Source organism: Microcebus murinus, chromosome 19 (assembly GCF_040939455.1).
Source record: "Microcebus murinus isolate Inina chromosome 19, M.murinus_Inina_mat1.0, whole genome shotgun sequence".
NCBI classification, from domain to species: Eukaryota; Metazoa; Chordata; class Mammalia; order Primates; family Cheirogaleidae; genus Microcebus; species Microcebus murinus.
In genome coordinates, this window is record NC_134122.1 from 1748981 (window position 1) to 1769930 (window position 20950).

A 20950-nucleotide genomic window follows, 5' to 3' on the forward strand; every position below is an offset into this window, starting at 1 on the left:
TGGGGGGAGAGGTTTGGGCGCACCCTCGCACACGAGCCTCAAGCCACATGGAGCCTGGCACGCATGCCCCTGCACCCACGCTGCTGTCACTTGGCTGACACGCCCACGTTCACCACATTGCACGCACAGCACACCTCGCACCAGCACCCCCAGGACGCAGCCACACCCGGGAGGAGGACACAGCCCATCAGTGAGCAAGGCACATCCTTTGAGTTCTTCAGACGCGGAGAAATTACGAGAGAGAAGAGCAGAGGAGAGACCCTGGGCGGAGGACCCACCCCTCCCTGGACCCCAGCCTCCTGTTTGTGCTAGTGGGCCAGGGGCCTGGCCACTCCGGGGCGCAGGGAGGGAAGCGTGGACAGACAGACGGCCTGGGCCTCTAACAGCTTCTGTCTCAAGCTAGACTCCAGTGTCCTTTCAGTTGGTAAATGGTTTTCTATAGAATCAATAATATTTCTTTCTTTAAATATATATTTGTTAAAGTTATACCTTTTTGTTTCTCTGGGGAAATCTGCCTCAGCTCATTCCCAATAAATTAATACTCTTGATAGCTTATATTCTGGGGGGTGCAGTGGGGCAGGGGGCCCTGACCTTGGTCCCTGGCCCTTGTGCTGCGCCGGAGCAGCTGGCAGAGGCTCCCAGTGGGCAGTTCTGTGCTGGGCCTAGGCCTGTGCTCTGCCCCAGCCGGGGAGCGGCCACGGCGCCGCCCTCCCTCCTCCAGGGCGCCCGCAGCGGGCAGGGCCTGGCGCGGGGGCCAGCGGTTATTGCACAGGAGCAGCAGGCGGGGACGGGCCCGGGGCAGCGGCGTCCGCCCAGAGCCCTTGGGGCCCCGGCCCGGGCCCAGGGGCAGGAGTTGTGCTTGTGCCGGCGCCGGCCGCCCGCCCGCGCCCAGACGTGCCCGTCCTGAGGTAAAGGTCAGTGTGCGGGGCCGCAGCCCTGGCGGCGCGGGCGGCCCGACGTGGCCGCGTCACTCCAGCATGGCGTCCAGCTGGTCGGCCAGGTCGTCGAACATGCTGCCGATGTCGTCCAGGATGCTGCCCGTGCTCTTCTCCGCGGCCGAGGGGCTGCGGGCGGGCGGGCGGGCGTGAGCCGGGCGGGCGGCGGAGACCACGCCACCACGCCGGGCCCCGCCCACTCGGCCGAGGCCCGCCCCCGCCCCGTCCTAACGGGCCGAGGCCCGCCCTCAACCCCGCCCACCACGTGCAGGCCCCGCCCACGCGGCCAAGCCCTGCCCCAAACCCTAACGGCCAAGGCCCCACCCCCCAACAGAGTCCCGCCCCCCACGTGCCAGGCCGCCCCGCCCGCTCCGGGGTTCCGGACTGGCTGAGGCCCCGCCCACCGCGGCCGGCCCCGCCCACCGCGGCCGGCCCCGCCCCGCGCCTACCGCGGGCCCTGCCCGTCCTCCTGCCGGATCTTCTCCTCCACCGCCTGCAGCGCCGCGGCCAGGCACGCGCTCGTCTCCTCCAGCTTCTGCCGGGCGCTGTCCCCGGGCGAGGCGCCGTCAGGCGCGGCGGGGGCCCCGGAAGCGGCGGCGGCGGCGGCGCGCGGGGGCTTGGCGGGCACGTGCAGCGCGGGCGCGCCGGGGGACGGGGGCTTGGCGGGGCTGGCGCTCAGCGAGGGCGGCGTGCCGGCAGGCTTGGCGGCGGCGGGCGGCTGGCGCGCCGGCGAGGGCGCGGGCGACGGGCTGGCGCTGCCTGCCGGCAGCCCTGCCGCTACCTTGGCCGGCTTGGGCGCCGTGGGCGGTGGCGGCGGCTTGGGAGACACGGGCGGCGGCGTGCCGTGGGCGCGCTTCACCTCTGCGGGGAGGACTGCGCTGGCACCCCGGCAGGCACGGGCCGCGCCAGCTCCCGCACCCGGCGCGCAGCCGCTGCCCCGCAGCCTCTGGGCCCCAGCCTCCCGCGGCCGCCAGGGGCCGCACCCCCAGCTGCAAAGCTAGCTTCGCTGCTTCCGAAACCCCCTCCAGAGGTGGCCTGCATGCCTCAGGGCCTTTGCACCCCTGACCCTTCTGTCTGGAAACCTCTCCTCTCCCTTCTGCGCCTACGTCAGGGAGGGCCATCCACCTTACTCCAGCCTTAGGCTGGCAGGGTTGTCCAGCAGTGGGTGGATGAGAGGGTCTGGGGACACTTTCCCACCCTACCCCACCTGGACTTCCATCAAATCCAAGAGGAGGAAAACCTCTCAGAGTAGGGAGACAGGGCAGGGGTCCTGACTCCGGGCTGCCCTCACTTGGCTCCATGCACCTACCTGGGCTGCCAGGGCCTGGCAGCGGCACCTTCTTGGAGGTGGGTGTGGGCGAGCCCTGGATCTTGGGTACGGGCTGAGCCAGGATAGGCTTGGGAGACACAGGCGGCTTGGCCGGCTTCCGGGCATCACTCTCCGGTGGGGGCAGTGGAGGCAGGTGCACCAGGTCCGTGGGCGGCGGCTCTGCAGGTGGGGGTGGCGGGGGCAGCTCCGGGGGCCCAGCCTGCTCCGAGGCCGGCAGGCGGCGTGCAGTGCCCGTGCCATTCTGGTACACAGACAGGGGCGGAGGTGGCTCAGGCCCGGCCTCCCGCTCCTTGGCCTTGGGCCTGCGTTTGACTGTGTCAGACTCGGTCAGGATGAACTTGACGTTCTCCTGCTGGCTCTGCTTGGCCCGGATGCGCCTCTTGAGCGTGGCACTGGCCTCCACCCTGGCCAGGGGTGGGCCCTCGACATTTGCCTCACCCTTGACTGGACCTCGAGGCCGCTGCCGGCCAGCACCGTCCTCCACAAAGTGGCCTTGATCTGCCGACTCCCCGGGCACCCGACGGGCAGTGGCCAGAAGTCCAGTGACTGGCCCGCTGAGTGTGCGGCGCCGGTTCACCACCTCCCCGTCAGGCCCAATGGCCTCTTTGTGCTTCACGGAGGCCAGCACCGTGGCCACCCGGCCCGGCTCTGGACTGGCAGGCCGAGGCGTGGGGTGGCCCTCGGGAGGCCTGCGGGCAGCCCGGCCCCCACCCCCAATGGAGGACAGCTCAAGCATGGCTGCGATGCTCTTCACACTGCCGGCACTGCCCGTGTCCACGCTGCCAGCTAGGTCGCTAGCCCGCCGGCGCTGTGCCCGGACCCCCAGCAGGCCGTCTTCGGCCTCGGCGTCCGGCACCTGCTCATCAGCCAGGTTGGCACTGGCCATAGCTGAACTGGAGCGCTTGGGTGGGGGCGGTGGGGGCCCCTTCTTGCGGGGCCGCACAGCGAACGACTGGCTGCGGTTGACATTCTTGTCGGTGCCAGCAGGTGCCCTCACCGAGTGGCTGCGGCCCACACGCCGCTGGACCGTGGCGTAGGGCCCTGCAGCGGCAGGCACCAGCAGCTCGTCCCGCTCAGGCTCGCTGTCAGACGCTGCGTAGCGGTTCAGGCTGTGGGCGCGCTTCTTGGGCCGCCCTGGCTCGGTGTCAGCCTCAGGGGGCAGGCATAGCGTTGGCACAGCTGCTGGCACAGGCGGGGGTGCAGGCCCTGGGGCAGCTGGCCCGGCCTCACCCTCCACAGGCTGGGGCAGCACGTAGGCAAAGCCACGGTGCGTGGGTGACTGTGGAAGGGAGCGAGGTGACATGGGTCGCTCCGTGGGTGGTAGCAGCTGTGGGGTGGGCTTCACCTTGGCGGTGGCTGGGGCTGGACCATGAGGTCCCCCAAGGGCCTGGGGGGAGCCTGGCCGGGCTTTGGTGGGTGTCTGTGGGGGTGTAAAGTGGCTGGCACCGGGCAGGAGTACCTGCCGTGGCTTGCCAGGCACTGGGGGCACACTGGCCCTCTTGACACTGTGACCATGGCGGCCAGCCCGGACCTCCTTGGCGGGGGTGCCGGGGGCTGGCCCCTCATCCAGCAGGTACTCCTGGCTTCGAGACATGGGGCTGCCTGGCCCAGGGGGCCCGTCACCTAGCAGCTCCTGGGAGCTGCTCATGTGCCGTGCCCGCCCACCCAGGCTGGGCTCCTGCCGCACAGTGGCCCTTGGGGTGGGTGGCAGGTGGTTGGGGGGTTTTTCGGCAGCAGCAGCAGTGGCCCCCTCGGCCGGGCCAGTCAAGGCAGCCTGCAGCTCGCCGCTAAGCTCACTGTCCTGGAAGGTGGTCATCTTAGGGGACTGGCATTCAGCTGGTGCAGGCTCAGGCAGGGGTGGTGACTCAATGGCCATCACTTCCAGTGACTGGGGTGCCTTCCGACGCAGGGGTCCCCCCTCATACTTGGCGTATTCTGCCTTCTGCAGCTCCGCCAGTTTCCGCACTGCCAGCATCAGCTTCTTCTGGTGTCCTGAGAGGTGCACAGAGGGCAGGTCAGGTGGACCAGGAGCTGCGGGGGCCGGGGCTGGGCCTGGGGCTGGGGCCCTCACCCAGCTTGGTGATGCCGATCTCCTGCAGGTCCTCCCAGGTGATGTCGGTGATGAAGTCGATGTTCTCGTAGCCATTTTCCACCAGCACTTTGTAGTACTGGGCCAGGCCGATCATGGACAGCCACACAGCCAGGTTAGCCTACAGAGCAGGGGACACAGAGGGGCAGCCCGAGCTGGCTGCCCACACCCTGCCCACCCGCTCAGGGCTGTTGGAGGAGGGGTGCTGGGCCAGCAGGGCACAGACAGACAGGAGGACAAACGGACAGGCCGAGGTGCCATCGTTGGAAACCTCACAGGCAAACCTCGGCAGGAGCCCAGGGCCAGCGCCTCAGCACGGCCCCACACGCAAACATACACACGGGGACGGCCCCTCCTCAGGACGCCCTTTGAGGGGAGAAGCAAGGGCTTTGCCGCCGGCCAGGCAGCCGTGGGCACAGCACCCTGAGGAGACCCACCCCACACGTCATGGACACAGACACACAGCACCACACCAAGTACGTGTACACATACACACGCTGCACACTGCGCTCCCAGCCGCACACAGGCACTGACATCCTGTCCCGTGCCACGCTCACGCCCTCTCACTGTGTGCCCACCTGCGTCAGACACACAGCCACACTTGTGCCACACAGCCACATGCACGTGCAGATATCCACAGCAATCCACTTAGAGCCACCGATCGCTCCCTGAGCGGCATCCAGGTGTCCACACTCCCAGCTGGACGTCACTCCTGCACCCACACTTGGCACACTCAGTCACCCCAGGTGCACAGGGCAAGGCGAGGCCCACAGGACCCAGACGTGCCCCCAGGAGGCCCCCTGAGCCGCTGACTGAGTGGGGCAGGGCGGGGTGCGTGTGCACCAACTGTGAGTGCAGACCGCCCGGCAACAGATCCAGGACCCTGAGGGCCTTTGGTGGCCGCCGAGCACCTCTCCCATCAGTGGACAGGACCCCAGAGCTTCAGGCTGGGCCAGGCCCTGGGCCCACCTCCTCCAGGCCCAGACCCTACTCACTCCACCTCCCTGTAGTGACAGCATAGGCCAATGTGTACAGGTATGGCTGGAAATGGAAATGTCACCTGTCAGCATGGGCCACATGTGCGGTGGAGCATGTGTGTGCACATGCAGTTGTCGGTAGGTACCTGGAGGGCATTCAGTGCACACACGTGCTGGATGCGGTGGACTCAGGCCCTGCCAGCTCTGCGTGCGTGTGTGAGAGGTGGTGCTCAGGGGCTGGCGTGGCTAGGGGTCCCTGTAGGGCAGCCTGTGTGCAGAGGGGGTCTTTTTGGGGGGCAGGGAGGTGGAAACGGGGACTCCCCTGGCTCCAGGTTCCTCTGACCCCCACCCCTGCCCCAGGGAGTCTGGTGCCAGTGCCCAGGACGGACAAACTGGCTGTCCAGGTGGCTCACTGCTGGAGGCCTGTCCTCCACTGTCCTCTCCCTGGAGCCCCTAGGGGTGGGGAGCCAGCCAGTTTGTCTGTCTGTCTGCCCGTCCTGGGCCCAGCCACTGGGGTGCAGAGGGCCTTACGGGCTTGTGCTCAGGCAGCCAGTCGGGCACACTCAGGCCACTGATCTCTGCTGTGATCTTCTTCCGGTGGCCTGGCTTGGTGACACCGATGGCCGTGAGGTCCTAGGCAGAGGGGAGCCCATCAGCAGGAGGCTGGGCCTGTCTCTGGGATGCAGCTGGCAGGCAGCCCGCAGGAAGCTCACCTCGGGGGTCATGCGGCTGATGGTGGGCAGGTCGTAGCCAGCACTGACGAAGTTGGGAGTGTACAGCTGTAGCTGGAACGTGGCAAGCCACTGGCTGACGGCCTCGGCACTCTGGAAAACACAAGGTACTCGCTGCAGGCTCGCCGCTCCAGGCCTGCACCCCAGCCACCTCACGCCTCCTTCTCTGCTTGGCTGGCAGGCCATGTAGCCACCGGGTGTGCTGTCCGCCGGTCCATCTGCAGTCGGACCTGGCACGCCTGGCCCCGTGCTCCTCGATCGCAGTCCTGAGCGCGCCTTCCTCGAGCGTCCTCCAGCCCTTCTGCCTTCTGGGATCTCCACCAGGAGGGTCCAGTGCAGTCATGTCACGACCTCCCTGACCTTCCCCTGCCCCCGTTCCTGCACCAGGGACACCCCGCACCATCTCGGGCAGGCAGGCAGTGTGGCCCCGTGTGAGAGGGTTCTGGGGAAAGGGGCCTCTGGCTGGGCTGCACAGGGCTGTCCCCAGCTCCCTGGAAGGTGGGCTCTGTGCCCACAGGCGGGCACCTTGCTTCCTCCGCCCCGCAGGAGGACTCAGCCAGCAGCTCACGCCTCCCCAGCACCCGGGTGCACGCACACACGGCCCACTGTGCCCACGCACACACTGTGTTGTCTCACACCTGTGCCCAGCTCACAGCCACACCGCCGCACACGCACCCCACTCACTGCACGTGCCCTCCACGAGCGTGCACACACCTAGGCACACACCAGCTCACGCGTACCGCTTACATGATAGACATCACCTGTACACACGGGAGTGTGCACACAACGCACACAGACTGACAGACAGAAGTACAGGCTCTGGCCTGGCAAGACCCCTGGCCCTGCTGTGCCCGGGGCCAGGCCAGGCTGCCTGGGTGCCCATCAGACTGTCAGCCCTGCCACCCCGCCCTCCCTGAGGCTGGCCCAGCCCTGTACCTTGCCCTCTGACGCCGGCTCCAGCTTCTTCGGTGGCTGATCTCCATGGACTTGCCCGGGGTGGGCCACTGGGGGCTGGGACCGGGCCGTACCTGGGGAAGAGAGTGGTGGGGGGCAGGGGCTGCTCAGGGCCTCTTGCCCACCAGGCAGGCGCAGCTGCACCTTCCACTTACCTGCGGAACCCTCTGGAGGCTTGGCCGGGCTGTCCCCGGGGCTGGACTCGGACACGGACTTCTGGGAAAGCACCGTTGCCAGGAGCTATAACCCAGAAAGATCCGCTCACCGCCTGCTCCAGGCCCTGGCCACCCTGGCCACCTGCGCTGGCCACCACTCCACCCACCTTGACTCCCTCGGAGCCTGCATGCAGGGCGTGGCCCCCGCTGCCTCGGCCACTGGCCACGCTGCTCACACTGCCACTTCGGTCCCCACCTGCCAGCAGAAGGGAGCAGGGTGAGGCGCTGGCCCCACAGTGGAGCCCTGCAGAGTCCTGCTGCCCCAGCCCTCAGGGCCCCCAGCCCACCTGCAAAAGGCTTCCTCAGCACCCAGATCTCCTCTGGGGGCACAGAGGGCCCCAAAGAGCCGCCTCCCTGGGGTGGGCTTGGTTCGGTGCCTGCTCGAGAACCTGTAGGCCAAGCACAGACCCCTGAGCCCTGGGCCGAGGGGAGGGGCGGGCAGAACAGAGGCTAGCTCGTCCGCACTTCCAGGGGCCACACCATGGCTGCCTCCTGCCCCTGCTGTCTCCAGGGAGCGGAGGGGCCTACGGAAGGCCCCATCCACCTGGATGGCTGTGGGTGCGGGCCCTGCCTCCTAACCAGCCGCCTCTGCCCTCTCACACACCGTCGCCTGCCGTGTTCTCTGGCCCTGGAGACCACCTGTGGGCTCCGCAGCCTGGGCCCTGGGGCCAGCCACATGCCCCTCTCCCTGGCACTCACTGTGCCCCAGCTCACGGCCTCCCCTCCTCACTGCGCCCAGCCCCCTCCGGCCTCAGTGCCTGAACTGCTCTGCCCATGGCGGCCCCCCACCCCCTACCCCCCGCCAGGGCCCTCTCTGACCTCTGACCACCCCATCTAAAGCAGGCCTCTGTTCCCTTGCCCTGCGTCACTGGTACAGTTCCCTCTGTGTTTATGTCACTGTCCCTACCCGCTCCCACCCCAGGGCAAGCTCCCTGAGAGCAGGAGCAGCGTCTGGGTACCGTCTGTAGCGGTCAGCTCAGAACCACAGCGTGGCGGGCACGCGTGCTTGTGGGATGAACGGAGGGATGGGTGCGCGCGGCCACTGGCGAGGAGACGGCCGGCGGGCCACACTGCTGGACCCCTTTCTGGCCCCCAAGCAGAGGCTGACTGGCTCCTCCCTGCCGGCCCCCAGGCTGTGGTGGGACTTGCCTGCTCGCTTGACAATGGCCTCGCCCAGTGAGGACGGGAAGTAGCCCACTCGGTCATTGCCCGTCCGGTTGTCATGGATACAGCCCTTCCACCGGCCATCCGGATGCTGCTCCAGAACCTGGTCAGTGAGGTGGGGCCGTGCTCAGGATGCTGCTGCACGGGGAGCAGTCTGGGCCACCTTTCTGAGACTCCTGCCCGCCCAGCGCCCACGGCTGCTGCGGGAGGCTGTTCTGGGAGAGCCTGCCCAGGCCCCACCTGGCCCCGCTCCCCGGGCCCCGGGGCCACCCTCACTGTGATGATGTCGCCGGCCTTCACGTTGAGGCTGGTCAGGTCGTAATTGTTGCAGTAATCCTTGGTCGCCCGGACCTGCAGGGCTGCCGAGGCCTCTGGGGACACAGGGGGTGGACCTTTGTCCCGAGAGCTGGCCTCGCTGGGCCGGGCCCAGCCCCCGCCCCACCCGGGCCCACCTCGCAACAGCTGCTTGATCTCCTTGCTGGCCTGGGACGTGGTGAACTGGTGCACGATGTCCAGGGCCGTCTGGCTGTAGGTGTTCCTCACGTGGGCGTTGATCCCGCTCTGGGTGTGCAAGAGGGCGAGGCCGTCAGGAGCCTGGGCCAGCTCCCGACGCCGCCCGCCTGGGCCAGCTCCCGCAGCCCCGACTCACGTCCAGCAGCAGCCGGACCACCTCTGTCTTCCCGCAGAGCGCGGCCTCGTGCAGGGCGGTGCCCGACTTGGTCTGGCGGTTAATGTCGATGCCGGCTTGGAGGAGGAGCCTGGTGGGGGTGAAGGCGGAGCGAATGGCAGGCCTTCCAGCAGGAGCCCCCAACACCCCACACCAGGCCTCAATTCCTGGGTACCCCAATTGCCTGCTGGGGGCTGAGGACCGGCCGGCCCTGCCCCGTGTTCCTGACTGCCACGGTGTCTGACTGACCCTGTGCTAACCCTTCCCAGCTGGTATCTCCTCTAATTCTAGTGTTTGCACTGTTGGGACCCCCATCTTATGGGTGGGGAAACTGAGGCTCAGAGAATTCAGTGCCTCCACGAGGTCACCTAGCAGTGGCAGGGCCAGGACAGAGCCAGGCTTGTGGGCTGTAGCAGCCCCTGCAGCTCATCCTATACACGGGCGGTTAGAGGCCACACCAGAGGGCTGACCATGTCCCTGTGGCTCCCAGGATGTCATCCCTGAGCCCAGGGTGCCACTGAACTCTAGGAATAGTGAGGCCAAGTTCTCTCCTGCCAGGGCTGTACCTGATGATGTCGATGTGGCCATTCTTGGCTGCCAGGTGCAGGGGACTGGTGCCGTTGGGGTCAGTGGCGTCCCCCGGCCGGGGCTCCAGCAACGCCGCACACATGTTGCTGCTTAGAAGCAGCTGGACTACCTTGAAGGAGGGGGCAGGGTAGGGGGGCCCTGGCCTGGGCCACCCCAACCCCAGGTGAGGGGGACGGGCAGACTGAGCCCCACTTGGCTCTGCAGGGAGACTTACCCCAACACGGCCGAACTCACAGGCCAGGTCTAAGGGCGTCTTCCCCGAGTTGTCCACCATGCAGGGGTTGGACTGGTGCTGCAGCAGCATCTCTGACTGTGGGGCCGAGAGCACCGTCAGGCCCACGGCAGCCCCTCGGCCTGGGCTGCCCCATCCCCCCACCCCCACCCGGGTCTCACCACATCATAGTGACCGTGCTGGGCCGCCAGGTGCAGGGGAATGTGGCCCTCGTCAGACGGGATGTTCACAGCTGAGCCGGCCTTCAGCACCAGCTTCATGGGCTCCTTCCGGCCCTGCCAGGCCGCATAGTGCAAGGGCCGCATGCCTGGGGGCAGGTGGGGGCTGTTGGGAGCTAACCCCTGACCCTGAACCCAACGCTGACCTCCAGAACACGGATTGCACAAGGACTCGCCTCAACCCGGACCCAGACCCTGGGCTGAGCCATTGGGTGAGGGACCACCTGGGCCTGTGGGGGCAGCCCCTGACTGCCCACCCCCTGGCTCCAGGCCTGGGCCAAGCTTGCCTTTGTTGTCCTTGATGTCCACGGCGGCCTGGGCTTCCAGCAGCAGCGTAATCAACTCCGTGTTGCCATTCAGGGCTGCGTGGTGCAGCGCAGAGAAGCTGGCGCAGGCAGAGGGCAAATGTCGGGGAAGACCCAGCACCCCAGCTCCCCAGGAGCTGCCACCCCCTTCCAGGCTGGCACCACCCTGGCTGAGAACTCACCCATCTGGGTCCTGGAAGTTGACATTGATCTTCTTGGTGGAGCCCAGGAGCTCTGGGAGTGGAGAGGGACACGGTTAAGGGGAGGCTCTGCCCAGCCCTTCCAGGCGGCCGGAGAGCAGGGGCTCATCCACTCAGCTCTGCCCTGCTCTCGGCCCCGAGTGCCAACTGCCTGGGCCTTGGTTCCCACTGCACTGAGATGGGGGTGATTCACAGGACCAACCAAGGACTCCGGTCTGTCCCCGCCTGGGGACAGGAGACTAGGCTGTGCACCCACACAGACACACTCACACACACACACACGCACACGTGTGCACAAGCACTCCCTCCCTGGGGACGCTGGCTGAGCACCTGCCAATGGTGGGAGGGAGAGAGCCGGCCCAATCTGTCTCTCAGAAGACCCAGATGGGGCCGGGGGTGGCCAGGGAGGCTGGAACACCCGGAAATGGGGGTATCTCTGGGGGAAGAGCTGCATCTCCACCACGCGGCCACCTCACTGCCAGCTCTGGGCCACAGCCAGTGTGGGCTACCCACATGGCCAGGGCAGCGGGGAGGTAGGTGAGAGGCCAGTGACCCTGCGTGACCTGCACACAGCCATCATGGCCACAGGGCTCAGGCCACCTGAGCTCAAGGGGCCCAAGCCTGCCCGAGGGGCCTCCATCCCCCCTGGGACCATCCCCTTCCAGCCTCCACCAGCCGGCTGCCAGAGCAGGGAAGCCCACCAACGCCCTCCCAGTGGGCTCATGTCCACGTGGACTTGGGCCAACCCCCTGCCTGTCTGGGCCCTGGTTACATAACCCGTTTGTGGGTCAGTCACTCAGTGAGGGGGAGCGCGCAGGACAGAAGCCCCTTTGTCCAGGCCCAGGACAGGGGTGGGGGTGGGAGCCTGAGGGCGGGAGTCGAGGCACAGAGGCTGCAGGGCTTGCCTGGTGACCCACAGCAGCCCTGGTCTCAGCCGCCAGACACAGGGTGTGGGTCCCCTAATGACCCACGAGGCCCACAAGGTCAGACGGGCCTGAGTTCAAGTCTCCGTTCTGCCAGTGGCTAGCCCCATGGCCTTGGCCGCTGGCCTCCTCCCCAAGCTAGAGAAGGCTGTGCTGACGGGCGGCAGTGGTGGCAAGCACTTCCAGACAGGAAGCCCACGGGCCGGCACTGCCAGGGCTCAGTGAGTGGCAACGACTAACATCAGCTAGGTGGGAATTCCACCCCCACCCCCTGCAGCGAGGGGCTTCTCTTGCACAGAGTGAAGGCGTCTCCAACCACGCCAGCGCCCCCGTGCTCAGACACGTCCATTTCCACGCGTGGCAATGCCACCCTTCCCCTTTGCGGCCCAGGTCTAAGCCATGGATCCGGCCCTGGGCCTCTCCTGCATGCTGTATCCCGTCCCTCCGTGAGCCCTCCTGGCTCTGCCTTCGAGATGCTCCTGGCACGCTTGGAACCCTACTCACCGCTTCTCACCACTGCCACCACCACCAGGCCAGGCCAGGCCAGGCCAGCATCCCTCACAGGATCACTGCCACCACCTCCCCACCGCGTCCCTACGTCCTCCCTCACCCCTGGGTCTAACCTCGGTGCCCAGCAGTCAGGGGGGCCCTGTCAGAACACAAGTGGGATCCTGCCGCTCCTCTCCCGAAGACCCTCCAGCAGCCCATCTCGCTGGGGGGCGGGGGTAGGCCGAGGGAGGGCGATGATACTGCACAACGGGTCCCTCCCACCCCCGCACCTGCCCCCGCCCTGACCTCCCTGCCCACTCTCACGCCACCCCTGCTCCAGCCACATGGGCCTCCGTGACGTGCCCCCGACATACAGGCTGCCCCTGCTGCGGGACCTTTGCACGTGCCGGGGGGGCTGTTCTTCCACTACGGACCCCCACAACTCCCTCCCTCATGCCCACCGTCACCTGTCAGCAAGGCCTCCCCACCCAAGACGGCACCCCCGTCCCATGGCTGCCATGTTGCTCTGTCCTTCACGATCACTGGCCACGTCACATCTCACTGATCTCGTTCCCTACCCGCCTCCACCACTAAACTATAAGCACCAAGAGGCCAAGAGATGGAATCGACGTCCATTTCCACGTGTGGCAATGCCACCCTTGGCTAGAGCAGTGCCTGTGGGCGTGGGAGGTGCTCACTAAACCACAGACTGAACCGATAGCTCCATCTCACACTCTGTCCACCTGCCAGGGGCGGCCTCGCGGGAGTGCAACTGCCCACGCGCCCAGAAGTCCCCACGACTGCTGGGTTGCTCTGTTGTCACCATCTTTAAATTCTTAATTTTGGGACAAGGCGCCCTGCATTTTCATTCTGCACGGAACCCTGCGAATTATGTAGCTGGGCGGCCTGCACAGTCCCTGTCCCTTGCCATTAGCTGAAGGGAGTACAGACGTCACTGCCCCTCCCCCATGGCCACACTGGGGATGCTCCCCACAGGAACACGGCACCCCGCCCTTCCCAGCTCCAGCGCAGCCAGTCCTGGAGTCTCCCCCAAGACAGGCTAAGCCAGGCCCTCTCCTCCCTGCACAGTGGGACCCACGGCCAGGCCCACCTGCTCACCCAGCTACACCTGCTGGGGCTGAGATTTCAGGGGGTGGGAGGTCAAGGAGCAGAAAGTGACACCTGTGGGGGAGGAGGAGTCTCCATTAGGATGGGGACCACCCCATGAGGAGGGGCAGCAGCTCACCAAGTCAACTCATCCCTCTTTCTGCCCAGGGCCTCCTCAAAGAAGAAAGTAGCTGAAATTGGATGGTGGCAGCTTGAAGTCTTGGGACACTCTCTCCCAGTTCCTGTGAGGGATACTGGGTGGCCAGGAAGGTCCCAGAACGGACACAGGCCTGGGGCTGGGGAGGCTGCCCCTGGAGGCAGGTTCTCTGGATGAGCAGGGGTGGAGGCTGGCTGGAGGGGGCAGGTGGGGCCGGGCCGGAGGTCCAGGAGCCTCTACCAGAAGCCATTGTCCCGCCCTGCGAGGTCACTACACCCCATGGGTTCCATGTGAGTAGGAGCAACAAACCTGAGCACCCCCCTGCCTATTACCCAGCCCTTCACTGCTCCCTGAGACCAGACCTTTGCGGTCAGGTCCAAACTCCAAGCTGCAAGGAACTTAGTGGGCCAAGGTGAGAGGGTGGCAGGCACCAGTGTGCAGGGAATTCCTCCAGGGTGTCCTCAGGCCTCCTGGACGGGGACACCGGGCCCTCCTCACCAGCAGGAGGCCACCCCTGCCCCAGCATTCTCCCTCCAGAGAGCAGAGTCTCTTCTTCCCTCAAGGACAACCGCTAAGCGTGCATGTGCACACAGGGGAGGCTCCCTTCAAGGCGGGGTGACAGAGCCTGGGGTGACACTACAGTGGTGGGAGGAGGGAAGAGGCCAGGCACTGGGAGGGGACCACGAAAGCAAGGGTCATAGGAATACCTCTGGGCTCAGAGGCCTAGAGGACACTGCTGGACACCCCCCACCTCGTGGCCCAAACTCCAGCTGTACTTTGCTGAATCAAAATACATCTTACTCCAAAGCAGGCCAGCGTTGCCATGACGACGGAGCTAATTCATGGAGGGATTTCTCCATCTGATTTATTGCACCCGCCCCTGTGAGTCAGAGAGTACAGACACGGGGGCCAGGGCAGGTGTCTCCCCTGTCCCAGAGGCCAGACAGGCAGAGGCAGAGACCCAGGCAGAGGTAAAGGCCCCCATTGCCCCTGAGCGGCCTGAATAGAAAGGAGGAGGGACCCCCAAATCTGAGGCCTCCACTTCCCCAGTTCCGGGCCCGGGCCATCTAGGGGAGCAGTGGTAGTTGGCATTTGGTGAGAACTTGCTAAGTACTGGAGCCTCACATGCACTCACCTCTCGCTGTCCTCACAACACTGCTGAGAGCAAACGTCCCATCCTACAGATGGGGAGACTGAGGCCCAGAGAGCAGAGCTGTCCATGCCCAAGGTCACAGGATCACTAGGTGGAAGCCTTTCCTATGTCTATGCCTCTCTTGGCTGAGATGCCTCTGCCTGGAAGCCCTCCCTTTCTGAACCCTAAGGGTCTGAGCCAGCCCAGGGCCAGCCTGCCGACACGCAAGGCACCAGTGTCTCTCTCTCTTGCTGCATGGAGTGGACACAGGCTGGCTAGGAAGGGGGCTGGGGGGCGGGAGTACTCCTGCCCCCCCCCAGGAGCTAGTCCCAGTGCTCATCTCAGTGGAGAAAGGGGAGGGGCCTTCTGGCTACAGTCTGGGGGGGAGGGGGAGTGAGGTGCCCAGACCCCACGTGCTGACCTGCAGAGCCCTTCCCGTGCCTGCACAGGTGCCCTGACACACTGACACGGTCATACGTGTGCAGCCGCACACACGGCTGGTCCAGACGCCCATCCATCCATCTCCTGTGGCCCCCAGGGAGGTTCCGGCTGAGCAGGGATGAGTGCTAGGATCAGGGCTCCAAGCTCCTAACCCTTCCCTGGGGCTGCCACAGCGCCAGCTTGGGATGGGCAGTGGCGCCCCTCCCTCACAGCCCCCTTTACCAGCAGAAAAGCCCAAGGGGACCAGGGTCTGTTGGAGCCTGCCAGAGAAGTGGGCCCACAGCCTTGCCCGGGGCTGCCCCTGCCTGGGCGACCTTGGGCCTCTGCTCCGGGAGTAAACGGCCCCCCACCAGCCATGCAGGGGGTGGGGGGGCAGCCACACCCCCAGCGTGGTCCTGTCCCCCCTTCCCTGCGAAGCGTGTTATTAAACATGGGGCGGGGAGGGGGAGCAGGCACTGCCAGGGCCCTGGTCACCCCTTGCCGCCACGGCCCCTCCCTCTCTCCACGGTGTGTGTGTGGGGGCATCCGCCTCGCCCTTTAAAGGCCCATCCAAGACCTCCAGCTGTCAGCCCGTAGCCTGGGCAGGGAGGGGACGGAGGCAGGCAAGGAGGGATGCGAACGCCTGCGGCCGGCCGGGTAGGTGGGTGCCGTCAGGACCCCGCCGGGGGCTGCGGGGGCTGCGGTGACGGTCGGGCGCTCCGCGCCGCCCCTCCTCCCGTGCTGGGGGCAGGGGGGGCGCTGACTGAGGGTCTGGGCGCTGCTGGCCCCGCCCCGCCCCCGGGGACCCGGCAGCATCCCTCCCCGCCCTGCGCCCAGAGGGGTGGGGGGCTCGGCGCGGGAGGTGGGCCCCGGGCGCGCCCCCCGCACTCACTGGCCTTCCCGGGCCGTGGCCTCTGCAGCAGCCTCTGCGCGGTCCCCACGTCCTCCGCCTTCACCGCCTGCACCAGCTCCTGCTCCTTCCCCATGGCGCGGCCGGGCCGCAGCGACGCGGCTGCGCTCCGTGCGCTCGCGCGGCTCAGACGCGGCGGCCCTGCGGCCGCGGCCGCATCCCCTCCCTGTCCCGCCGCCTGCTCGGCCGCCCGCCGCCCCTTCGCCCTCCTCGGGCTCCGGCTCGGGCTCGGGCTCCCGGCGCGGAGGGGGCGGGGAGCGCGTCACGGGCGGGGGGCGGCCCGGGGGCGGGGGCCGGCGGCGGCGGGCGCGGGGCGGGGGCGCGGCACCTGGCGCCGCCTCCCGGACGCCTGGGTTCCCGCGGCCGCTGACCTCCGTCAGCCCGCGCCGGCCGCGCGCCCGGCTCCGTGGCTCCGCCCCCGCGCGGGCCCTCCCCCGAGACGCCCCCTCCCCACGTGCGGGCCGCGGGGCCCGGCCCGGCCTCTGCGGACAGGACCGCCCGGCGCCCGCCGGGGGCTGGACGCGGCGGCAGCGCCAGGCTGAGCCCGAAGAGCCTTCCAGAGGCTGCGGGACCCAAGCGGGGAGGGATTACCGAGGCAGGGGCGGGCGGGGGCCGGCACGGAGAGACCCGGGCGCCAGTGGCCGCGGTTCCCGTGGGAGGTGTGGAGGGGCTGTGAAGAGGAATCTCCCAGTAATGAATTCGGTGTCAGGGAACCCGCTCTCCCTGCCCCCAGCTTCACCTCTTTCCCTGCAGCGGCTGGCTCCTCTCCACAAATAATGCGGGGACAGCTTCCCCCAGCCTCAGTCTGGACCCAGCCCAGGGGCAGGTCCCACATCCACAGCAGAGGGGCCTCAGCTCCCCTACCCCGCACCACCCCCCAAGCTAGCGCCCACCCTGCGTTCTCTCCAGCCTCCAGCGGCGGGTTCTGGGGCCCCAGGAAGGACAGTCCTGGCTGACAGATGCTGACCCTACCCCACCCCCGACAGAAGTGTCACCCTCTGACCTCCTGCCTGCAGGCCTGGGCCACTCCAGGCCTGTAGCATTCTAGAGACAGACCAGTTGGGGTCTGAGTCCTGGCCCAGGCTCTGTTTCCTCATTCGCAGAGAGGGGCAGGTCACCACCCCCACTGGACAAGGCTGCAGGGAGAATTTGGTGAGGGTGGCACACATGAAGGGTGTCCTGCCCCTGCTTCCTGTGGCACAACCATCAAGCAGGTCGAGGAGGTGGGGCAGGGGAAGCAGGGGTCCCGGGATCACAAGGGCAGCTGGCCATTCCCTTTGTGGCGTCTCCCATGAGGTTAGGGAGCAAGCCCCGGTTTTCTGGCATGTGCAGAGCTGGGGGGGCTCCTAAAATGCAAGGGCCCTCACAACCCTTACAGTGACTGATTCCTGGGTACCTGCTCAGGCCAGGCACTGTGCTGGTCACTTTATAGATGAGGTTGGACTTACTGTCCTCATTTTAAGGATGAAGAAACTGAGGCTTAGAGAAGCTAAGTGGCTCATCTGATGTCCCAAAGTCTCGAGGTCATGAATCTGGACTTTGAACCCATGTTGGCTTCTGGACTTGTCCCAGTTCATCCTCTTATCAGTTTTGTGGCCATGAGCTGGCCACTTTGTCTTTCTGAGTCTGTGCCCCCACAGGGAGATGAGGGTAAGCATGAGATTCCTGGAGGATTCCTTGCGATGATGTCCCTAAAGCACTTTGCAGCAGGACTTAGTACATGCTTGATAAAAGGCTGCTGTAGATACTGTGATATTCTTAGGTTTCTCTGCCTGGGTGCTTGGCATCTTTGTATCTACAGAGTCTGGCAATGTGACTAGCATACCGGAGGAACTACAAAAAAATAAAAATAAGAAGACAGCTACCATCATTACTCTTATTTATGTTTTGGACTTGTCAAGGTAAACCGTGCTGACCTGTGCCTAACATTTACAGGGCCTGGGGCAAGAATACAGAGGCCCACACACTGAATGTTTGACAGGGTCTTTTTTTTCTCTCTGTCATCCAGGCTGGAGCGCATTGGTGGGATCACAGCTCCCTGCAATCTCCCAACTTCTGGGTTCAAGCGACCTCCTGCCTCAGTCTCCCCAGTAGCTGGGATAACAGGTGTGTACCATCGCACCTGGCTAATTATTCTGGTGTTGTTTTTCTTTTGTGTAGAGACGAGGTCTTGCCATGTTGCCCAGGCTGGTTCCAAAAGTCCAATCCTCCTGCCTGTGCCTCCCAAAGTGCTAGTGTTACAGGCATGAACCACTGCACCCAGTCTGAATACTTAAATGTTGTAAATCATGCCAATAACCTGTGAAATAAAACCTGTCCTATCCTTCTACCTTGACAAATGTAACTTTATCATGACCTGAAAGTCCAAGTTCAAATTTAGAATTCTTGGATTCCTTTGGATAATAAACTGATCCTTGCCTGCAGCTGCCCACGTGTTCTCTGCCTAGCTCCAGCACCATCTGCACCCCACAACAGGCAGCCCTTAGTCCTCAGACCCAGGGGTGGGCACTGCACTGTGTGGCTCACCTTCAGGAGGACAGACCCAGGAAGAAGGCTGCACAGATTCTGGGAGTGGGCTTGGGGCCCTTTGGGCAGGGAATTCTGGGGTCCCAGGCATGTACTCAGAGTGTGGTCTAGAAGCACCTGGGCTCCAGGTGGGCTCCTGGTCATGGCCCCTGAGGCTCCTTACATGAGGGGTGGAGTGTGGCAGGAGGAGGCCAGAACCTTCCCCTTCTAGGTTAGGCTAACGCCCAGGAAAAGTCAGGAAGCCTCAGATCCAATACTGCCAACCAGTGACCTTGGACAAGTTCCTAACGCTCAACTACCTCATCTGTTAAATGGGCCAGCAGCTCTGCCTGCAGCCCAGGGCTGATGGGAAAGTCGCATGAAAACAGAGATGTGCATCTGTCTGGGGAGGACACTCCAGCCTGGGGACTAGAGCGGCCCAGTAGGCAGCCACTCTGGCTGGGGGATGAGGATGCAGAGGCGTGGGACTCGGGCAGCCCTCCAGGAAGTCAGGCTGGGGGTGGGGGGTGGGGGGTGCCGCTGAGCCAGCAGAATTGCTGAGGCTCAGCCTGGAGTGGAGCTGGCGGTAGCTCCACTGCAGCCTGGGCTGGCCTCCTTCCCAGATGCACGGCGTCGGCTGGCCAGCTGCAGCCCCCTCCTCTGCCCACCGGCTGTGTGGCTGCTCAGGTGCTCTTGGGTGTCCCTCCTAACCCCCCAAGGCCCTGGTGCCTGGCCCTTTATGTATAAAATGGGGATGATAACGTGCTCTCCCCATGGGGTGCTGGAAGCACGAATCATACGTTAGCTGCCATGGTTTCTATCATTCCTGTGGGTGCCACCTCTGTACAGCACTTAGCTAGTGCCTGGTACATTGCAGAGGATCAAAAACCACACACTCCCGCCCAGCAGAGATGCTGGAGCTACTTAGGAGGATGGGGGCCTTGCCTATTGCATCAGCACCCCGAGGCCTGGGACACCTGCAGCCTCCCAAGAGCTGTTCCCCTGCCCTCAGCCTCCATCCAGAGGCCCCACGGAAAAGGCAAGCAGCTCAGGGTGTTGGAGACAGGTGGGAGCCTACACACCTGGCCAAGCCTGCCTCAGCCCACCCTTCTCTCCTGCACGTAGGTCCCCTCACGGGTTTAGTGGTCTCCAGGCTACAAAGGCTGGTGTTCCTGGGGCTCCTCTCCCAGCCATGCAAGCCCGAGTGTCATCCATCTGCCATTCCCCAAGCTGCCTCTGGGCCAGGCGTTGAGCCGGCCTCAGGGATCTCCTGTTCACTTCGAGAGGAAGATGAAGAGGACATATGAGGTGCAGGGCTGCCCAGGAGGAATCCCCCTAGCCAGAGGGGGAAAGATCAGGAGAGAGTTGAGCCCACGGGATGGGGCCTGGCCCAGAGCTGGGCGAAACCTGGGTCCTACCGTCTTCCAGTCGTGTCCTCTTGGATACATGGTTCTACATCTTTGAGCCTCTGTTTCCTCCAAAATGAGGGCGGTTCTTCCTCATCAGAGTCGTTGTAAGGACTCCATGCGTAGTAATGTAGGTAAAAGGCTCCTCCCAGTTTGGCGGTTCCTGCCAAAGTTGAACACAGAGTTGCCATGTGATCCAGCAATTCCACTCCTAGTATATGCCCAAGAGAAATGAAAACACACGCTCAGATGCTGGCACCTGAGTGTTCTTAGCAGCATTAGTGGCAATAGCCAAAAAGGAAAAAAAAAAAGAAATATCCAGGCCGGGCGCAGGGGCTCACGCCTGTAATCCTGGCACTCTGGGAGGCCGAGGTGGGCTGATTGCTCGATGTCAGGAGTTCAAAACCAGCCTGAGCAAGAGTGAGACCCCCGTCTCTACTATAAATAGAAAGAAATTAATTGGCCAACTAATATATAGAGAAACAATTAGCCAGGCATGGTGGCGCATGCCTGTAGTCCCAGCTACTTGAGAGGCTGAGGCAGGAGGATTGCTTGAGCCCAGGAGTTTGAGGTTGCTGTGAGCTAGGCTGACGCCACGGCACTCACTCTAGCCTGGGCAACAAAGCAAGACTCTGTCTCAAAAAAAAAAGAAAAAGAAAAAAAAGAAATATCCATGGAAGGATAAATGGTTGAATCAAATGTGGTTTGCCTGCACGGGAAAATATTATTTAGCTACAAAAGGAATGAAACACTCAAAAACATTACGCTGAGTGAAAGAAGCCAGTCGAAAAAGGCCATATATCGTATGATTTAATTTATATAAAGTGCCCAGAATAGGCAAATCTGTAGAGACAGAAAGCAGATTAGTGGTTGCCAGGGCCTGGGCCGGGGAAGGAAGGACAGGGAGTGCCTTTTGGGTCAATGAAAATGTTCTGGAACCGGATAGAGGTGGTGGGTGCACACACTGTGAGTGTACTAAGCACCACTGAATTGTTCACTTTAAATGGTTAATTTTATGTTATGTGAATTTCATCTCAATTAAAACAAAAACACCAAGCACAAAATCCCACACAGAATAAGCCCTCAAAATGCTATTACTTGTAGTTCCAGCTACTTGGGAGGCTGAAGTGGGAGGTTTGCTTGAGCCCAGGAGTTCAAGACCAGCCTGGGCAACAAAGCAAGACATCTCTGCCAAAAGAAAAAAAAAGAAAGCTATTAAAGGTGCTTAAAGCCAAGAGTTTGGCAGGGAAAGGAGTAGAGAGAAAAGTATCCCAGGCGCAGGCAAGGGCTCAAAGA

General features: G+C 64.3%; 1 protein-coding gene across 2 annotated transcripts; it reads right to left on the reverse strand.

Moving 5' to 3' along the window:
- Window positions 1–814: 814 nt before the first annotated feature.
- Window positions 815–15908, reverse strand: CASKIN1 (CASK interacting protein 1). Of its 2 annotated transcripts, XM_012743582.3 has the most exons (20): window positions 15726–15908; window positions 10588–10639; window positions 10388–10485; window positions 10044–10189; window positions 9865–9960; window positions 9629–9759; window positions 9045–9153; window positions 8848–8956; window positions 8672–8766; window positions 8381–8498; window positions 7519–7620; window positions 7339–7427; window positions 7172–7256; window positions 6999–7090; window positions 6045–6155; window positions 5863–5964; window positions 4337–4475; window positions 2245–4257; window positions 1385–1796; window positions 816–1064 (listed from the first exon to the last, which is right to left on the reverse strand). In XM_012743582.3, exons 1-20 carry the CDS (start codon window positions 15817–15819, stop codon window positions 968–970), a joined length of 4290 nt encoding a protein of 1429 aa, XP_012599036.3. In that variant the 5' UTR covers window positions 15820–15908; the 3' UTR covers window positions 816–967. The 2 variants fall into 2 exon arrangements, with proteins under 2 accessions (XP_012599034.3, XP_012599036.3); XM_012743580.3 differs by having other exon boundaries at window positions 815–1064; window positions 9629–9960.
- Window positions 15909–20950: the final 5042 nt, after the last annotated feature.